Source organism: Procambarus clarkii, chromosome 41 (assembly GCF_040958095.1).
Source record: "Procambarus clarkii isolate CNS0578487 chromosome 41, FALCON_Pclarkii_2.0, whole genome shotgun sequence".
In the NCBI taxonomy this organism is placed as follows: Eukaryota; Metazoa; Arthropoda; class Malacostraca; order Decapoda; family Cambaridae; genus Procambarus; species Procambarus clarkii.
In genome coordinates this window covers 22,936,769-22,956,920 of record NC_091190.1, presented here as the reverse complement: position 1 = coordinate 22,956,920, position 20,152 = coordinate 22,936,769, and the positions used below count along the sequence as shown (strand labels likewise).

Below are 20,152 nucleotides of genomic sequence, written 5' to 3'. Positions count from 1 at the left end.
ATATCCACTGCAGGAGCGAGAGGACGCAGGTCGGCAGGATCATGGGTCGCCCATGGGCGCCTGACAGCTGGGTGGACAGCGCTTCGGATTCGTAGTCCTGAGGTTCCGGGTTCGATCCCCGATGGAGGCGTAGACAAATGGGCAAAATGTTTCTTTTACCTTGATGCTCCTGTTACCTAGCAGTAAATCGGTACCTGGGAGTTAGACAGCTGCTTTCTGGGGGTGTAGGCCTTGTCGAGAACCGGGCCGCGGGGACACTAAGCCCCGAAATCATCTCAAGATAACCCCTGGAGGATGCCGTAGACTGAAGGTGACGGCCGATCATATCTTGGTCTCAAGGGAAAGCCGGGGGAAAAGGCCGAAAGAAAGTGGACATTTTCCTTGACTCAGGAAGGTGACATTCACAGCGGGCGTGAACTCAACCTCGTGATTATTCGAACCTCAGATAGCCTGATGCTCTAAACACGCTAACGTGTCCAGTACGTTGACCAGACCACACACTAGAAGGTGAAGGGACGACGACGTTTCGCTCCGTCCTGGACCATTCTCAAGTCGAGTGCGTTATCCATTTGACCATTGCAGGACAGCAGGTGTAAGTCGCGACACACATGCACCTGTGACCACGTCCCTGTCACCTGCGGACGGCCCTCTAACCCACCACCCAAAAAAAACAAAAAAACAAGAGGGTTGAACCAAAAGCCTGAAGACAACACTATTACGATCAAAAGCTCTAGTTTATTTATATATACATTACTCTTTACATTCTTGTACAGGGCTCACCATAGCCCGTGCTTCTTGCCCCGCTCCTGTGCCAGGTAAGTTATGGGCTCACCATAGCCCGTGCTACTTGGAACGTGTTCCGAGTAGCTGAATCTACAACAACAACATTCTTGTATAGCCACTAGCACGCGTAGCGTTTCGGGCAGGTGCTTAATCCTAATTTTCCCCGGAATACGACCCCCACCGAATCGTTTAACAACTAGGTACCCATTCACTGCTGGCTGAACAGAGGCTACAGTTAAGGATTTGCTCCCGGTCAAGCCTCCCCGGCCAGGATTCGAACCCAAGCCAAAGTGCTTGCGAAACGCCAGACGAATATCTTACCACTGCGCCACGGGGACACGCATCTAAGTATACCCGAGAATACACATCAGGGAACACACTGAAAAGGGGGAGATATTTTAATGGTTTAGTGCAGTAGTCTATTATAACCGGACTGTCACAGGTTTAAGACAGGTGGAGGCATGGAGGGGGGGGGGGGGGGTCTTGTGGCTGCGACCCCACGGCAAGTTGACGGCTGCTCCTATGTTGTTGTTAAAGATTTAGCTATTCAGGACGGAGTGTCCATGTAGCACGGGCTATGGTGAGCCCGTAAAGGCTGCTCCTAGCATCCTGGCCTGGCCAGGGTGACGCTGGCCAGGAGGCTCCCGTGACAATGACAGTCGCTTTGATGGACGGAATTCTCTCTCTCGCTGTGCCAGGGCGACGATTAGGGGCGTGCCAGGGCGACGATTAGGGGCGTGCCAGGGCGACGATTAGGGGCGTGCCAGGGCGACGATTAGGGGCGTGCCAGGGCGACGATTAGGGGCGTGCCAGGGCGACGAGGCGTGCCACCAGTCGGGGCAGGTGGTACCGGACAAATTCCTGGGCCCCCCCGAGCACTTTTATTGCTCTGAAGCATAGTTTTATCCGTGTATGAGAGAACGGTGCTCAGTGCTGCTTGTAATATATGCCGAGGTCTCGACCTTTCCATGTGAGGCCAAGATAATGGGCGCCCTCCCCGCCATCTCTCACACCCGCTGCTCTCAAGTATTCAGATCCACTCCTTGAAGACACTTACGTCGCCAGTCAAGGCGGAGGCGGAGCCAGTAATATTTTAACTCTAAATAGAGAACAAGTTTTAGACAGCATCTATCTATCCCAGACACACTCGAGTCAATTTGGATGTTGACTAATTTCGAAGTTATGAATTATGATAAAATGCTTTCATATACAGTTTTACGAGGAGGTGGTTCATGGGGGACTGGTGATAGCCGTGAGAACAAAAATGGGGCCCTCAAGCAGGGTCCCCGAGGCCCCAAGCAGGGTCCCTGAGGGCCCCTGCATGTAACAGATGGCCCTGGCCGACACTACCCTCTTGTTAAGGGAACAGTCGAGGCTCTCAGAACACCAACGATGATGGCCCTGAAGGCTACTGGTAAACTTATGCAGCATTATTGACCTCGGAACCCTTGGAATACCTTCAATTCAGCAAGGCAATAACTCTCGTAGTGACACCACACAGACCCACAACACCAGGATGCACATACACAACCCTCAACCAACACAACCAACGCCTATCACAACGCCTTCTGGCTTCCTTAAAATGATCTTAAATATAAGAAATATACCAGTTGGGATGAACCGAAGCATAGGATTGTGGCGTCTTACGACTCCTGAGTGATGGTGCTTCAGCCCTCATGTAGGCATGACTGATTTTATTGCCAAACTGCAGGTTATTTCCGCGGACGGATGCGGTTGGCTGACGTTTCATCGGCCAGTCAGTACACTAATGTCGGGAAATACGAGTTAATACGAAAAATTTAAATACCGTGAAGCGACTGCAATTCCCCGGTCACACTCTACTGGTGCAGAGAATGACTGGTCTATTAACTTTCTTGACTTATATCCAAGCAGTGCATTAGTCCCCCCCCCCCCCTTTTTTTTTACCCCCCCCCCCCCCACCCCCGAAGAAAATCAAAAGTTTAATCAATTTTGATACAACGGACTACAATACCTTCGAGCAGAATGGCCCGTTTGGGTGCTTAGTACAGTTGCGGGAATCTATGGTCTTTCATGCTGATGTGAAGGCCTTAGTCATTGAGAATGACAAACTTCTTCGACTAGGCGTCGATGTTTTTTTTTTTGGGGGGGGGGGGCCGTCAAACAAACAATTCAGAGACTGTAGATCTTTAAACTAAAAAAAAAAAAAAAGTTAACTGTCCAAGCACTTTAGATAATTACAGGATTTTTCTTTGGATCTACTGTAGTTTAAAAAACCATCTTACTGCATCTTAATTTCTTTATATTCACTACAATATTTCGCAAATTGGACGCTTTGATATTATCCTTGCAGCAATGTTCTAAATAAAACATTTTTTTTTCTTTTTCCCTGTGACCATTATGCATCCACAACTGTTTCTTTCTCTCTTGGCCCACACGACTTAACTATATTCTTTAAGACGCTTAAGAACAGGACAGTAAATATACAAGTACACGAGGGGGTCAAGGCGACACTGCCAGACACGAGCCCAACCACTTGGGCTGGACGGTAGAGCTACGGTCTCGCTTCATGCAGGTCTGTGTTCAATCCCTGAGCCTCCGAGTGATTGGACAACATTCCTTCCCATCCCAAATCCTTAACCTCATATCCTTTCCAAGTGCTATATGCCACATAGCTACGGGCCCTCATTTCTCGACGGATCTTGAAGACATTACATCTTGGCAGTCTTCATGCGTGACGACGGAATTAAGTTTTAGTGTGTATGAACAACGAACATGTAGGTGTATATATATATATATATATATCGAAGGTTGAGAGGCAGGTCGTTCTGTATACACGAATTGCCTCTCAACTGCCCCCCCCCCCTCCTTCCCCCTTAAGTGGACCAACAGTTTAGACTAGATGCGATGGGTGGAATTGTCTAGTTCGCTCTCAATCTTCTCTTAGAGTTGTGTGTGACGGCCGAGTAAATTTGGGCGTTTAGATACGTATACACCGAGTGACATTATAATTGAATGGTGTCAAGGAAGTTAAGCCGCTGATGCCAAGGATCGAGTAATCCGGTGCTGTTCCGTGTGATGTAACCTTCTGCGTGGACTGGCCAGCCATATCCCACAAAGTGAAAAGCTGCTAGTAATGGGAGACTTCAGTAATGGTCAAACTGATTACGTAATGTAACTAGAGAAAACAAAAACCATGCAGAACAAAGCTGACAGAAGCTGTAGACAGAAACATCCACACATATGTAAAAATGGACGACACCAACTAGCAACCCTAAACATGGTTGTCACAGAGACGAACATTGAAAACATCAAACATTTAATCTCGGAGAGAGTCAGTGTACACTGCATTTCAGTCTTGGAACATGTAGCCCCCCCCCCCCCCCACACACACCTGTAGGAACAGAGAGTAGGGAAGAAGAGAGAAAAGGTCTAGCATACAGCCTTGTAAATGCCGTAGGATAAAAAGATTTGAACACATCCTTAACAGAGAACTATGAAATATGAAGGAAAAATACATCGTAAATATATATATATATATAAATCTGAGAAGAAAGCTAGCGAAGCCGGTTTGGCTAGTGTCTCGTCAAGCAGATGGTGTGTGTACGTGTATGTGTACGTGTGTGTACATGTATGTGTACGTGTGTGTACGTGTGTGTGTACGTGTGTGTGTGTGTGTGTGTGTGTGTACGTGTATGTTGCACTGTCAACGACCGCCCTAGCAATACCTGTAGAAACCTGGCCACGCCCTGTTGCATGACCTAGGAACACCCCCCTCCCTCCCGCCCCCGTCGGCCACGCCCACAATTGCCACGCCCACAATTGCCATACCTTAAACCTCATCCCGACAACCACACCACAACAACGAGGCTGGTAGGCGGGCCATCAAGAACTAGCCCTCCCCCCCCCACCCCACCTTTCTCCTCGGCCACGCCCCCTGTACTGTTAGGTAAGCCAGTGGTGGTGGTGGTGGATGCCCCGCCCACGACTGGCCACGCCCACTTCGCAAAAAGATAAATATTTATACTGAACTCAAAAGTATTCGAACACAAGAATGACTACACAACTGTGCTCCTTGAGCTTGCTTGAGATGCCCGTTATCTTAAATCCGTTTAAAGGTGTTTTCGGCCTTATTGAAAGCGAGTATCCATGTGCATACATATGCAAATGGACGGATGGAATTGTATATGTACACATACTTATAATGTATATGTACACATACGACCAGGGAGGCCTGGTCGACGACCTGGCCGCGGGGACGCTAAGCCCCGGAAGCACCTCAAGGTATACACAAGGTATACATGTGTATATGTATGCGTGTGTGTATATGTTGGTCTGTATGTATGTGCACTACCAGGAGCATGGCTCTGGGCTCCTCCCCCCCCCCTGGTCATGGTAACAATGGACAGGCTCATTGTTGACCAGACCACACACTAGAAATTGAAGGGACGACGACGTTTCGGTCCGTCCTGGACCATTCTCAAGTCGACTTGAGAATGGTCCAGGACGGACCGAAACGTCGTCGTCCCTTCAATTTCTAGTGTGTGGTCTGGTCAACATACTTCAGCCACGTTATTGTGACTCCTCGCCTGCAGACAGGCTCATTACCCTGGTGCGGGTAACCATGTACACGAGGGCAGAGGCCGCTAACAATTTCCTAGACAACTTGGGGAGGGGGGGGTCAAAGGTCACTGGCTTGGTCACTGGCTTGGTCACTGGCTTGGTCACTGGCTTGGTCACTGGCTTGGTCACTGGCTTGATCACTGGCACAAGAGACACGTTCACATGAAGCAAGAGAAGCTGGAAGAGAGGGAATATATCAGGATGATTGAATGATGAAGATTAAGCCACCCAAAAGGTGGCATGGGCATGAATAGCCCGTAAGTGGAGGCCCTTTTGAGCCATTACCAGTATCAACAGCTGATACTGGAGATCTGTGGAAGTGCGACTGCACCCTGCGTGCCGGGAGATGTCTCCCGTGATATATCAGGAGAAAGCGTCAAACCTACATAGCACTGGGAAGGGATATGGATATGGGATGGGACGGAGGAGGGAAGGAATGATGCCCAATCACTTGTGGACGGTCGGGGATTGAACGCCGACCTGCCTGAAGCGAGACCGGAGACAACCTGGAAGTGGTGTCTGGCGGCAGTCGACAGAACAATTCAAGATCAAGATTCAATTCAATCAATTCAAGATATATTCAAGATCAAGATTCAATTCAATCAATTCAAGATCAATTCAAGATCAAGATTCAAGATCCTGACAGAAGTCTATCGAGATAAACAAGAATTTTTCACAAGGAAATTTATATTTTATGTATTAAAGCTTAAAATTTATCTTAAAATTTCTCTCTGGCACCATTCCTTCCCCTCTTCCCCCATTCCAAATCCTATAGAAGGATCAGGATTCTTATCCTGATCCCTGACCAGTGCTATATAGTCGTAATAGCTTGGCGCTTTCCCCTTGATAATTCCCCACCTCTCTTAAATAGATACCGTCCTATTCAATCCTCCTCCCCCCCCATGTTAAAGCGTAATCAATCCCCACCGGACAGAATGACCCACTAACAAGGGCCAAGTGAGAGGGGGCCAGGTCACCCTATACTGAACCCTGGCTGGCTAGTAGCAGCACAGTTAACAGTTAGCAGAGTAACAGCAGAGTTAACAGTAGCAGCAGCAGAGTTAACAGTAGCAGCAGCAGAGTTAACAGTAGCAGCAGCAGAGTTAACAGTAGCAGCAGCAGAGTTAACAGTAGCAGCAGCAGAGTTAACAGTAGCAGCAGCAGAGTTAACAGTAGCAGCAGCAGAGTTAACAGTAGCAGCAGCAGAGTTAACAGAGCAGCAGCAGAGTTAACAATTAACAATTAGACTGCGTGATGGGCACAATAATACTACCTTGTATCCTAGTAACGTCAGCCCCCCCCCCCCCTAAGCCACAGTTCTGGACGAGGGAGGGGGAAGGGGGAAGATCCAGTGGGTTGGGAATCTTACCAAACCTCATTAAAAAACATTTACGTGTCCACTTACGAAACCTGTACATCTTTCCTCCATCACGGCGGCAGCTTAAGACACTTCAGAACCCAGCGTTATTGTCATTACAACCCCCCGTAGTGCCTCGGAACTCATAACATGTTTAATAGCTGTAACACCAAGCCGCCAGCACTGTCGAACGATGAAGATAGTTTTTTTTTTTTTTAAGTGGCCCCTTCAAGCTTTGTTTAGTTACCCGTGGACGGGATTTAATCAAAACAATCCCTTCTGAGGTAGCTAAATCAAAACAATCCCTTCTGAGGTAGCTAAATCAAAACCCTCCCTTCTGAGGTAGCTAAATCAAAACAATCCCTTCTGAGGTAGCTAAATCAAAACACTCCCTTCTGAGGTAGCTAAATCAAAACACTCCCTTCTGGGGTAACTGAGCAATCAAAACAATCCCTTCTGAAGTAACTAAATCAAAACAATTCCTTCTGAGGTAACGAAACAATCAAAACCATACCTTCTGAAGCAGCGCCGGGTAAACCACTCGTTCATCTTCTAGGAACAAGGATATATATATATAGGTAATCCTCGCACTATAGTGAGTAATCTCCTCGTTGTAAACTCCCACTATAGTGATTAATCTCCCCCTTGTGTAACTCCCACTTCCCCGTGTGTGTGTGTGAGAGAGAGCAGTTCGCACTCGATCACCACTTTATATCACCACTTGTCTCCTCCTCGGCTGCTCCTTCTGTGCCTTGCACTATAATCTGGTGTATATCCCTTTACCACAGTCTGCCCCGTAACACAGCCAACCTTCACCTCTCGCCCGTCGAATATACACTGGTGGTCACTATGCCGTTCTGACTTAAATATCTGGCAACCGAAGGGTAAGGGGTGAGCCTTTTTATATAGAGGGGGTAATTAACTGTTTATTTTTTTTACTCAAGTACAAATTTAATTTCTTTATATATTGGGGGTTTATACATAGTGAGGTCATAAGGAGGTTAATTAAGGTGGTTCTTTTACATTGATTTGTTGAATGGTTACAATAGGGACTGGGTGTGAACGAAGCTCGTCTCGAGTCATAGCTTTGAACTGATCAGCCCGTCCGCTAAATAACAACTCATCCTCCCAGCCCGTCCTCCAAACAAAGACACAAAAGTGATTCCATGCACCCGCCAAACCCACTGTTTATGAATGAAAAACAGTTTACACACGACTCACAACTGATTTCGTTCGAACACTTCCGGAACAAGTGCTTCACTGACGAATTTTGCTTGAACCATAACCCTGTAAATGCTTCACCCACGTACTACAAATACAAATAATCGCCAACAGAACCTAAACACCTAACCTATGCCTATATATATATATGCACAATATGCTAATATATTACAATATTAATTTATATATTTGAGAAAATTCCAGTTTTGAATGAACAGCATGTAAAAATTTATGAATGCGTCTGTGGGGTCGATCGCTGGACGGAATGGACTTGAGTCGAGGACGGGTTGCAGCCATGACCACAGCTGTTTAACATAGTCTTGTCAATCATATGGTTCACCAGTATGTATATGCGCTCATCTTTCTATATGATATCAAATTTCTTTCTCCAGCTCTGAAATCCTTGATTTTTCATGTTGATAGGAAATGTATATGTTTATCTCTCAGAATGTTCGGTAACATGTTTATTGTTTGTGATGTGTGTGTATGTATGTATTAACACGATGTACTGAACGGGGTGAGAATAGCTTGAGCTACCTCATCCCTTTGTGTGGATTTTACCTCAATAAACTTATTTCAATTTCAATTTCAATTTCATGTTGACTCCCACCAGCAATCCGAACAAGATTGTTGTTACATCTCACCTAGTTGTGGTGCTTGAAGCGGTTGAGCTTCGGCTCTTTGGTCCCGGCCTCTCAACTGTCAATTCAACCGGTGTACAGATTCCCGAAGAATGTTTGAGTCTTTGGGAATATGAGTATCTCTCTAATTATCTAATTTCTTCCACCCACGGCTTTCATTGTACTAGCTACTTTCCTCTTCTCAGTTTAATCACCTCGTTTACAAAATTTACAAAAATTAATCCAAATATTTACAAATAATAATAATTTCCAGCACTCGTGAATACAATTTCAATTTACACTCATATTTTTTTGTCCACACAAGAATGATAAAGTTTATTGATCATGATTATTATCCCTATTTACGTTGAGCTTCCTTCTCGTTGAGCACAGCATCAAACTTTCAACTACTCAGCATATAGCACATACACTTTCTCCTCGGAAAATGGCTTTATCGACAAAGATGTTTACATGTTTCATTAGTTCTTATCATGCACTAAGTTCACCCGTCCTTCTCAACTCCTCCAAGGAGTGCCGGACCAGCCGGGCTGTGGTGGGTATGTGGGCCTGCGGGCCGCTCCAAGCAACAGCCTGGTGGACCAAACTCTCACAAGTCAAGCCTGGCCTCGGGCTGGGCTTGGGGAGTAGAAGAACTCCCAGAACAGGTATCAACCAGGTAACTGTGCTCACATGGTCCAACCTTGTTTCTCAGTGTACACTGGCCGGGCATGAGACAGTGTCCTAGTGTCTAGTGTCCTGGTGTCCAGTGTCCTGTGTCCAGTGTCCTGTGTCCTGGTGTCCAGTGGCCTGTGTCTTGGTGTCCAAGTAACTACATTTATAGCCCCAGCCACTCCTTACATCATAAACTTCTCCTTCTACTTTCCTTCAGTAGACAGTAGGAGTAGTGTCTCCTTCTACAGTAGAAGGAGACACTGCTTCTACTGTCGCCCAACCACTTGGGGGTGGACGGTAGAGTGACGGTTTCGCTTCATGCAGGTCGGCGTTCAATCCCCGACCGTCCAAATGGTTAGGGTACTATTTCTTCCCCGTCCCATCCCTAATCCTTATCCTGACCCCTTCCAAGTGCTATATTAATCGCGATAGCTTGGCGCTTTCCAGACGGGAGACATCTCCTGTCCACGAGGCTAACCATAGCCCGTGCTTCTTGCCCCGCTCCTGTGCCAGGTAAGTTACGGGCTCACCATAGCCCGTGCTACTTGGAACTTGTTCCGAGTAGCTGAATCTATAACAACAACAACAACATGGCGCTTTCACCCCTGATAGTTCCCTCCCGCCCTCAATCTACTTTCTGGCTACAAAGTCTTCACGGAATTGACCAGCAATCCGTCAACTCCAGACACCCGCAAGACTGTCCACCTTCACTATTCCTTTCCTCATTATCTTTCTCCAGGTCTTTCAAGATCCTTTTTCCACATGGCTGTTTTGCTGGCCATCTTAAAAGTCAATATTTTATCCACCCGTTCTCTTCCATCACGTGATCCACTTGTGTATCCGGGATCAGGCCATCTCATATTTTGGTACAGAATACATAAACATCCTCTCACCTGCACCAGTCGGTACAGCGACGTCCTCGCTTGATGCAGGTCGGTGTTCGATCCCCGAGGGTCCAGGTGGTTGGGCACCCATTCATTCTTTCGGATCCTCTATTTCAGCGGAGCATTAAAGAGCTATCTACCTTGCTTCCTCGTAGGCACTGATATGTTCTTAATGAGAGTCAAGTACAGTTATTAATAACTGTGATATATCCTCCACTGCAAAATGTTAATTTTTTGGTGGTATTTTATTTATAAAATACAAGAGTTCTTACATTCTTGTAAGAATGTTACATTCTTGTAAGAATGTTACATTCTTGTATGAATGTTACATTCTTGTAAGAATGTTACATTCTTGTAAGAATGTTACATTCTTGTAAGAATGTTATATTCTTGTAAGAATGTTACATTCTTGTAAGAATGTTACATTCTTGTAACACTCCACAACACTTTATAATCTCAGTGTATACTCCCCCCAAACCCCCCCCCCCCCAGTAAAGACAGACCATCGCATCTGAACTCATCAGTCCAAGTGGATAGTTAACCACATGTACGCTTGTGTTCGGCTGTACCGGTGATCGAAAAGCGAGTGTGTGGGGGGGGGGGGGAGGGGGTCAATGTTCGGATATGCCGGTGATCTGCCACTGTTGCACGCACACATATTGAACCTTGCAACTAACGTTGAACATGTGAACAATATAGTCGAACTTTGAACCATTGTCAGTCCTCGTTATTATTTGGCCTCCCGTCAGAAATTCCAAGGCAATTGGTTCTCTCTAATGACCTTGTTTAGACAGGACCATAACCAGTACATGATTCAGTGATAAGTTAATGATTCACTGCTAAGTTAATGATTCACTGCTAAGTTAATGATTCACTGCTAAAGTTAATGATTCACTGCTAAGTTAATGATTCACTGCTAAGTTGATGATTCACTGCTAAGTTAATGATTCACTGCTAAAGTTAATGATTCACTGCTAAAGTTAATGATTCACTGCTAAGTGAATAGTTCACTGCTAAAGTTAATGAATCACTGCTAAGTTAATGATTCACTGCTAAAGTTAATGATTCACTGCTAAAGTTAATGATTCACTGCTAAAGTTAATGATTCACTGCTAAGTTAATGATTCACTGCTAAGTTAATGATTCACTGCTAAAGTTAATGATTCACTGCTAAGTTAATGATTCACTGCTAAAGTTAATGATTCACTGCTAAGTTAATGATTCACTGCTAAGTTAATGATTCACTGCTAAAGTCAATGATTCACTGCTAAAGTTAATGATTCACTGCTAAAGTTAATGATTCACTGCTAAGTGAATAGTTCACTGCTAAGTTAATGATTCACTGATAAGTTCCGATTTTGTGCTGTGTTTGCAAAACTTTATGACACAATATGGTACTGAGGGAAGTGATTATATATGTACAATGCTTCTCACCCTTGTACATACCCAGGAGGCCTGGTCGACGACCGGGCCGCGGGGACACTAAGCCCCGGAAGCACCTCAAGGTAGCCTCAAGGTAGGTACCCTTGATGTATTATGAGTCCATCCCTGAAGACGGGAAATGTGTATGTTTATCTCTCAGAATGTTTGGTAATATGTTTATTGTTTGTGATGTGTTTCTATGTATGTATTATTAACATCTTTATTGACAAAATTAATTACAATTTTGCCTAATCTGAGGATTTTGATAGTCTTATTAAATTGAGGTTAATGCTAGTATTCACTGTCACGCAGGACAGAGGGTCATACATAAGACAATAGGCCTAAACTGTAGGCTGAAGCACATATATATCACGGTTACAATCAATGTTTTAATGTGTGGATATGTGAAAACAACTTTCTATTGTGTATATGTATGTATTAACACGATGTACTGAACGGGGTGAGAATAGCTTGAACTACCTCATCCCTTTGTGTGTATTTTACCTCAATAAACTTATTTCAATTTTCAATTTCAATTTCAATCTCTGAAGACTCAAAATTTAGAAAGTATTAGTAAAATCTTGTCCCAAATATCCAAATGTATTTTGGAGAATAATACTGATTCTTAATCCTCGTAACGATTGAGTAATCATATCTTGAGGTTATCTTGAGATGATTTCGGGGCTTTAGTGTCCCCGCGGCCCGGTCCTTGACCAGGCCTCCACCCCCAGGAAGCAGCCCGTGACAACTGACTAACACCCAGGTACCTATTTTACTGCTAGGTAACAGGGGCATATGGTGAAAGAAACTCCGCCCATTGTTTCTCGCCGGCACCTGGGATCGAACCCAGGACCACAGGATCACAAGTCCAGCGTGCTGTCCGCTCAGCCGACCTTCAACATGTATTAAAAAAATAGCAAAGCCGCTACTTTTGATATTAGTGAGCAGTGTAGCCAAGCTTGGGGGTCGAACCCTGGAGTCAGGAATTGGTCCCTATCGTCCACATGGGGCCAGGTGAAGCCCACTTTGGGGTCGACCATTCGTCCACGTGGAGCCTGATGAAGCCCACTTTGGGTCGACCACTCGTCCACGTGGGGCCTGATGAAGCCCACTTTGGGGCCGTCCACTCGTCCACGTGGGGCCTGATGAAGCCCACTTTGGGTCGACCACTCGTCCACGTGGGGCCTGATGAAGCCCACTTTGGGGCCGTCCACTCGTCCACGTGGGGCCTGATGAAGCCCACTTTGGGTCGACCACTCGTCCACATGGGGCCAGGTGAAGCCCACTTTGGGGCCGACCATTCGTCCACGTGGGGCCTGATGAAGCCCACTTTGGGTCGACCATTCGTCCACGTGGGGCCTGATGAAGCCCACTTTGGGGCCGTCCACTCGTCCACGTGGGGCCTGATGAAGCCCACTTTGGGTCGACCACTCGTCCACGTGGGGCCTGATGAAGCCCACTTTGGGTCGACCACTCGTCCACGTGGGGCCTGATGAAGCCCACTTTGGGTCGACCACTCGTCCACGTGGGGCCTGATGAAGCCCACTTTGGGGCCGTCCACTCGTCCACGTGGAGCCTGATGGAGGCCACTTTGGGGTCGACCATTCGTCCACGTGGGGCCTGATGAAGCCCACTTTGGGTCGACCATTCGTCCACGTGGGGCCTGATGAAGCCCACTTTGGGTCGACCACTCATCCACGTGGGGCCTGATGAAGCCCACTTTGGGTCGACCACTCATCCACGTGGGGCCCGGAGGAGCCTACCCACTTTGGGGTCGTCCGCTCCTGCCCAATTACCTCTCTCGGGCCCTAAACAACCTCTGGGATTTCCAAGGTGGCGGCTAATTGGCTGATAAATTACCCCTGTGAGGACCCACGGCATCTTAATGCTTAGCTCCGCGCCACACCCTTAGACGTCAACGCCTCACCGTTACTATCTTCGCCACACCGTTAATACCGTCACCACACCGTTAATACCTTCACTACACCGTTAATACCTTCACCACACCGTTAATACCGTCACCACACCGTCAATACCTTCACTACACCGTTAATACCTTCACCACACCGTTAATATCTTCACTACACCGTTAATACATTCACCACACCGTTAATACCTTCACCACGGGAGCCGGTCGGCCGAGCGGACAGCACACTGGACTTGTGATCCTGTGATCCTGGGCGCCGGCAAGAAACAATGGGCAGAGTTTCTTTCACCCTATGACCCTGTTACCTAGCAATAAAATAGGTACCTGGGTGTTAGTCAAACTGTCACGGGCTGCTTCCTGGGGGTGGAGACCTGGTCGAGGACCGGGCCGCGGGGACACTAAAGCCCCGAAATCATCTCAAGATGACCTCAAGCGCAGAGGTTGGACAATTTTTTAATTCATCAGGGAGTGAGTTCCAAAGACTTGGCCCCTTTAACTTGCATGGAGTGTTTACACAGATTTAGCCTGACTCTGGGGATATCAAATAGATATTTATTTCTAGTGTGGTACTCATGGGTTCTATTACACCTATCAAGGAAAAGTTTCAGATCAAGATTAGCATTTAGGAACAAGGGTTTTGTACATGTAGATAGCACACGAGAATATGTAGAGTGAGTATATGTTTAGCATGTTGAGGGTCTTGAACAGAGGGGCTGTGAGTTAGGTTCTTTTAATTGTCTTATACAATTTAACGAATAAAAAGGTTTTCGTGCCTTAACATCTTAATATTATGATAATCACGACATATCTGCATTAAAATCAGTGTGCAATTCCGGTTTTGGCCTCCACCGCCTTCTCACTTGCTCCCTTGTAACTTGTAACTCACTTAATGTAACACTTATATGCTGTGCTTCCTATTTTAACCTGCTATGTTAAATGGGATTCTTGTACTGTGATTTGTGTATTTGTACTCACTGAATTTGTGCGCCCCTTGAGGGACTTGAAGTAGAGGGAGGGGCAGGGGTAGAAATAGCCTAAGCTTCTCTATCCCTTTGAGATGTATTTTTTATTGTCTCAATAAACATACTTGAACTTGAAGTGGACTTTAATGTTTTTTCGGCAGCTTTATTTCCTTAGTTTCCGAGCTGTTTTCTTTACCGTGTATGTTGTAATAAACTATTCCTATATTTACAGTTGTTTCTCCCTGTGAAGATTATTAAACAATGGTGATTATAAGGGCGCGGAAGTTCAGCCTGGCCAGGGCCGCCAGCAGCCCTTGGGCCCGCCCCGGCAGCACCCAGGCTTTAATTTGGCACCTTTGTGGGACCTTGGTATAAGCCTAACATGTATATATACACTGGCTGCCTGTCCCCCTACACAATGATTTATTATTACCTATTATTTTATCATTTAATTTAAATATTAAATAAAATAATTTATTTAATTATTATAGTAAGTACTTAATAATTTAATAATAAGTAGTAAGTACATAAAAATGATTAAAAAGTACAGTTTAGTCATAGGAGATTCCCAGATTGGAATTCACTACCAAATTTCAATATATCCAAGTATTTTTAGTGTGAAATGCTGTTATTATACGTATAAATTGTTGTTTTAATAATACTACGCTTAACCACTTGGGCTGAACGGTAGAGCGACGGTCTCGTTTCCTACAGGTCCGCGTTCAATCCCCGACCGCCCAAGAGGTTGGGCACCATTCCTTTCCCCCGTTCCATCCCAAATCTGTATCCTGATCCCTTCCGAGTGCTAAATAGTCGTAATGGCTTGGCGCTTTCACTTGATAGTTCCCCCACCCCCCTGAATAATATTACGAGAGCAGTATTTACGGGCTATTCATGCCCGTGCCACCTCTTGGGTGGCTTAATCTTCATCAATCGAGAGCAGTACGTCCTAACCAAACGTTATATGATGATATCCTCAACAGTTGATAAATAAAAGTAATTGCGGAACTCCAGTTATCTAATACTTATCATAATTGGTATAAAACCTTATCATAAGCCAAGGGATTTGTAGATCAGTGTTTAAAAGGGAATTCGGAAGTAATAATAACACAGCTGATGCCATCTGTCGGCAGAGGAGAACACTATCAACTGGCTGGTCAACAGTGGCCATAAGATACAGCTTACGCCATCTGTTGACATCAAATTACACTTATAACAAATCATCCTACAAAATACAACTAACGCCATCTCTTTTTTTTCCAACGCACTATACATAGCCAAACAGCAACTCATAAGGCGGGTTGTTGTGCTCGGGTAGGAAGTTCCAAGCTCCGCCCACAGATGGTATGGGGTGCATAATAAATGGCATATCATTGGTAGATATTCTTTGTTGACATTCACACAACAGCCAATCACAGGAAGGGATCAGCTAAAGGCTCCATCCACTTAATAAATCATCTTTATTCAGCACACCATCGATGCTTATGACATTCTGCTTCAACTTTAATCTACCTTAAAAGTGAAATGTTAAGTATTTATAAGTATTAATATAGTGATAATTAAATACTGCAGGATGTAACGAGTGTTACAGAAACATGGGCTGGCTACCTAACTTGTGACGTCATCAGTGGGAGTTGCCTCACGTAAATAATATCGGGGATACAATGCCTCCGTCCTCTTATTAGTCTACATTATTCAGTTAGACGGAAATTTCTGTCTTGTATAAAACAGAAATTGTTGTTCTTTTGTACAACAACAACAAGGTTATTGAGCAACAGGACGTATTTCTTATTTTGCATTTTATTCATATAAGCGTTGGCATTCCCCGCAACAGCCAATCACAGGAAGGGATCAGCTATAGGTGCCATCCACTTAGTAAATCATCTTAGTTCAGCCCACCAGTCCTGCTTATGGAATTCTGCATTAGCTTTAATTTACCCAAGAAAGTGAAGTGTTAATTATTTAAAGTGTTAATAAAGTGATAATTAAATATGGCAGGATATAACAGATGTTATATAAAAATGGGCTGCATGGCTACCTAACTTGTGACGTCATTATTGGGGGTTGCCTTGACACAAATAATGATACGCTGCTCTGCCCTCTTATTCCAGTAAATTATTCAGTTAGATGGAGATTTCTGTCGGGTGCAAAACAGAAATTGTTGTTCTTTTTCACAACAACCTTGTTGCTGTGCACAAGGACCTATTTCTTAGTTTAAATTTTATTCATAAAAGAGTGTTGGTATTCCCCGCAACAGCCAATCACAGGAAGGTATTTCTGGAAGCTCGGCCTCCTTATGGACTCAGCACATCGCTCTAGCTCATGGCTCTGTTTCATTTCTTGTATATACAAACTATGACTTTTTTCGATTACTGTTATAATTAATAATATGAGATATAAAAGTTTTTACACAAAATGGCTAAATTCTGCCATTAAATGGACTTTGTGTGGTATACATACAAACATACACCAATTTATTACCATTCATCCATTATTAATTTCAAAGGTAATGTATACTGTCTAGTTTTTTCCTCTCGCCATTACTTGGTGCAATACTTGAAAGTTGTCTATTTATTTATCGATCTATCTATTATCTTGTATTTATATTTACAAGTTTCTGTGCTTGGAAGAAAACTCTGCATTGAATTGAGACTAATTTATTAAATAATATTATTTAGTAATAATTAATATTCACAATTATTATTAATTACAATTATTTAAAGCTTAGTTACTTTCATGTAACTCGCAATCGTACATTCTTAACATTAATAACCCAAATTAGCACATCTTGCTTTTAAATTAGCCCAAGAAAGTAGCAAGTAGCGAAATTAAACATTTGGGAGCGCGGGGCTCTCAAAAGTAGCCCAATTCGCTATTTGTAGCCCAATCTGGTTGTTGTTGTTAAAGATTCAGCTACTCAGGACGAAGTGTCCATGTAGCACGGGCTATGGTGAGCCCGTAATTGAGTTTGGTTATACATGATAACCTTTTTCCTGTGATATTTGGGTCCCAATCTGGCAACACTGCACTGTTAAAACCTTCACCACACCGTTAATACCTTCACTACACCACCAGCACACCAGTATGGTGGCAGAAGACACCCGAGAGAGAGAGAGAGAGAGAGAGAGAGAGAGAGAGAGAGAGAGAGAGAGAGAGAGAGAGAGAGAGAGAGAGAGAGAGAGAGAGAGAGAGAGAGAGAGAGAGAGAGAGAGAGAGAGAGAGAGAGAGAGAGAGAGAGAGAGAGAGAGAGAGAGAGAGAGAGAGAGAGAGAGAGAGAGAGAGAGACACACACACACACACACACACACACACACACACACACACACACACACACACACACACACACACACACACACACACGCACGCACTATTAGCCGCAGTCACAAGTGCTTGCAAGACGGAGGAGGACCCTTGCTGCTTAGTATATAAGGACTGACAGGTCAGGTTACGGCCGCCTGTACCATTGTGTGTGTTGTTAAGATTGCTCGTCTGTACTCGTACAAGCCCTGTGATATCATCTAGACATAGCGGAGGGCGCAGTGCAGCTCGTACGACCCGCCAGTTGGTGGGATTGTAGCGAATGGCTCATGTTATGAGGAGGGAACCGGCATTATTGCTGCTATTTAGGTCTAGTTTGTTTACCGATCTGTGGGGGTTAGATGAGTGTTGCCCCGAGTGTGTGTTTAATCACCTAGTTGTCCTTGCGGGGGTTGAGCGCTGGCTCTTTGGTCCCGCCTCTCAACCGTCAGTCAACTGGTGTACAGATTCCTGAGCCTACTAGGCTCTATCATATCTGCTTTTGAAACTGTGTATGGAGTCAGCTTCCACCACATCACTACTTGATGCATTCCATTTATTAATTACTCTGACACTGACAAAATTGTTTTTAATGTCTCTGTGGCTCATCTGGGTACTCAGTTTCCACCTGTGTCCCCTTGTTTGTGTTCCACCCGTGCTAAAGAGTCTGTCTTTGTCCACCCTGTCAATTCCCTTGATAAGTTTGTAGGTGGTTATCTACAAATATAGATTTGTGTGTGTGTGTGTATGTGACAAAAATAGTTAGTAGTTAGTAACAGTTGATTGACAGTTGAGAGGCGGGCCGAAAGAGCAGAGCTCAACCCCCCGAAAGCACTAATAGGTGAATACACACACATATATGAGTCGCTGGTAGCTGAGTGGACAGAGCACGGGACTCGTAATCCCGTGGCCCGGGTTCGATTCCCGGCGCCGGCAAGAAACAATGTGCAGAGATTATTTCACCCTGATGCCAGTAAATTGGTACCTGGGAGTTAGACAGCTGTTACGGGCGGCTTCCTTGGGGGGGGGGGCGTGTGTGAAAAAAGAAGTTAGTAGTTAGTAACAGTTGATTGATTGACAGTTGAGAGGCGGGCCGAAAGAGCAGAGCTCAACCCCGGCAAACACAACTAGGTGAATACACTCTCTCTCTCTCATCCTGTCTATTCTTCCTATCTTTCCTTTGTTCTCCCTTCCCACCCGTTCATTTTCCTGGTTCCTCTCCTACCTCCTCTTTTTCATCTTCAGTTTCCCACCGCTGTCTCATTCTTCCTCTTTTCTTTCCTCACTCGTTCGCTTTCTCCCCCCTTCGCCACACTCTCTCTCTTATCCCTCTCTCCTCTACCCGAGCTTCCACTTCTCCAATCTATCTCCGTGTTTCCCCCTCTTTCCCGGGATCTTCTTTCTGTTCGGTCTCTTCCCCTACCTCACAGGCCTCTGCTTCCTCCCCTAGAAATATCTCCCTTTTTCCCCTTGCATCTCCCTTGGAATTTCTCCCTACGCCATGTATTTCCCCCCTTCCTATCTCCCTACACCATCTGCCTCTTCCCTAGGAATTTCCCTCTTTCTCCGTCTGCCTCGATCCTCCTCCCTAGGAATTTCTCCCTTTCTCCGTGCATGGCGCGGTTCTCTCCCTGCGCGGTGGTCACGTCGCCGGCCGAGCAGACAGAGGCAGACTGTTCGCCCGGTACACATCTCAACGGGGCGGGGGCAAGAGAGCGCCAAGCCGCCTCACTGACAAGGCTGCCTTACAGTCGGCCGACTTGCGATCGGAAATTTAATCCCCGTCCGTCTATGTTTTCTCAATTACTAATTTGCTCGCCTCTCTCTCTCTAACCCTCCCTCCCTCCCACCCCACATCACCCATCCCTCGATACTCGCTAACTACCCAACTACCCAACCGCCTGATTTCCAGTCTGACTGATTAGCTCGATTCACCAGCCAGATTCGGGTTCGTTTATTTTGATTAGTTTTGGCTTTATTTGTTCAGGAGCGACGCCTGGTGGGTAATGGGGGAAAATATGCCGTGGGCAGCAAGGTGGTAGTGAAGCGAGCGAGTGGGCGAGGCCCTGTTGTATATGGGGCAGGTGGGGGGCAGGTGGGGGGGCAGGTGGGGGGGGCAGGTGGGGGGCAGGTGGGGGAAGGGGTGTGGAACTAGCCCACCTCCACCGACGACCTTAAGATAAAAAGGGGAGCAGACAGGGATCTGGGGCCAGATTCACGAAAGCACTTACGCAAACACTTACGAACGTGTACATCTTTCCTCAATCTTTGACGGCTCTTTGGTTACATTTATTAAACAGTTTACAAGCATGAAAACTTGCCATTCAACTGTTGTAGTTGTTATAAACAGCCTCCTGGTGCTTCGGAGCTCATTAACTGTTTAATAATTTATTTATTTATTTATT

The 20,152-nt window shown here is 45.5% G+C and overlaps 1 protein-coding gene and 1 non-coding gene across 4 annotated transcripts in view; one reads left to right on the top strand and one right to left on the bottom strand.

Moving 5' to 3' along the window:
* Positions 1-7,585, bottom strand: part of LOC138373304 (importin-13-like) — a 113,900-nt gene extending 106,315 nt beyond the window's left edge. For all 3 annotated transcript variants that reach the window (XR_011231142.1, XM_069339461.1, XM_069339462.1), the window contains exon 1: positions 7,257-7,585. Coding sequence is in view for 2 of the 3 variants with exons in the window: in XM_069339461.1 (XP_069195562.1) it covers positions 7,257-7,291 (35 nt within the window). In the remaining variant the exon portion in view is untranslated. The remainder of the gene's footprint in view (positions 1-7,256) is intronic.
* An 11,026-nt stretch (positions 7,586-18,611) lies between these two features.
* On the top strand, positions 18,612-18,685 carry TRNAT-CGU (transfer RNA threonine (anticodon CGU)). Its single transcript has one exon. It is a non-coding gene; the product is annotated as a tRNA-Thr (tRNA).
* Positions 18,686-20,152: the final 1,467 nt, after the last annotated feature.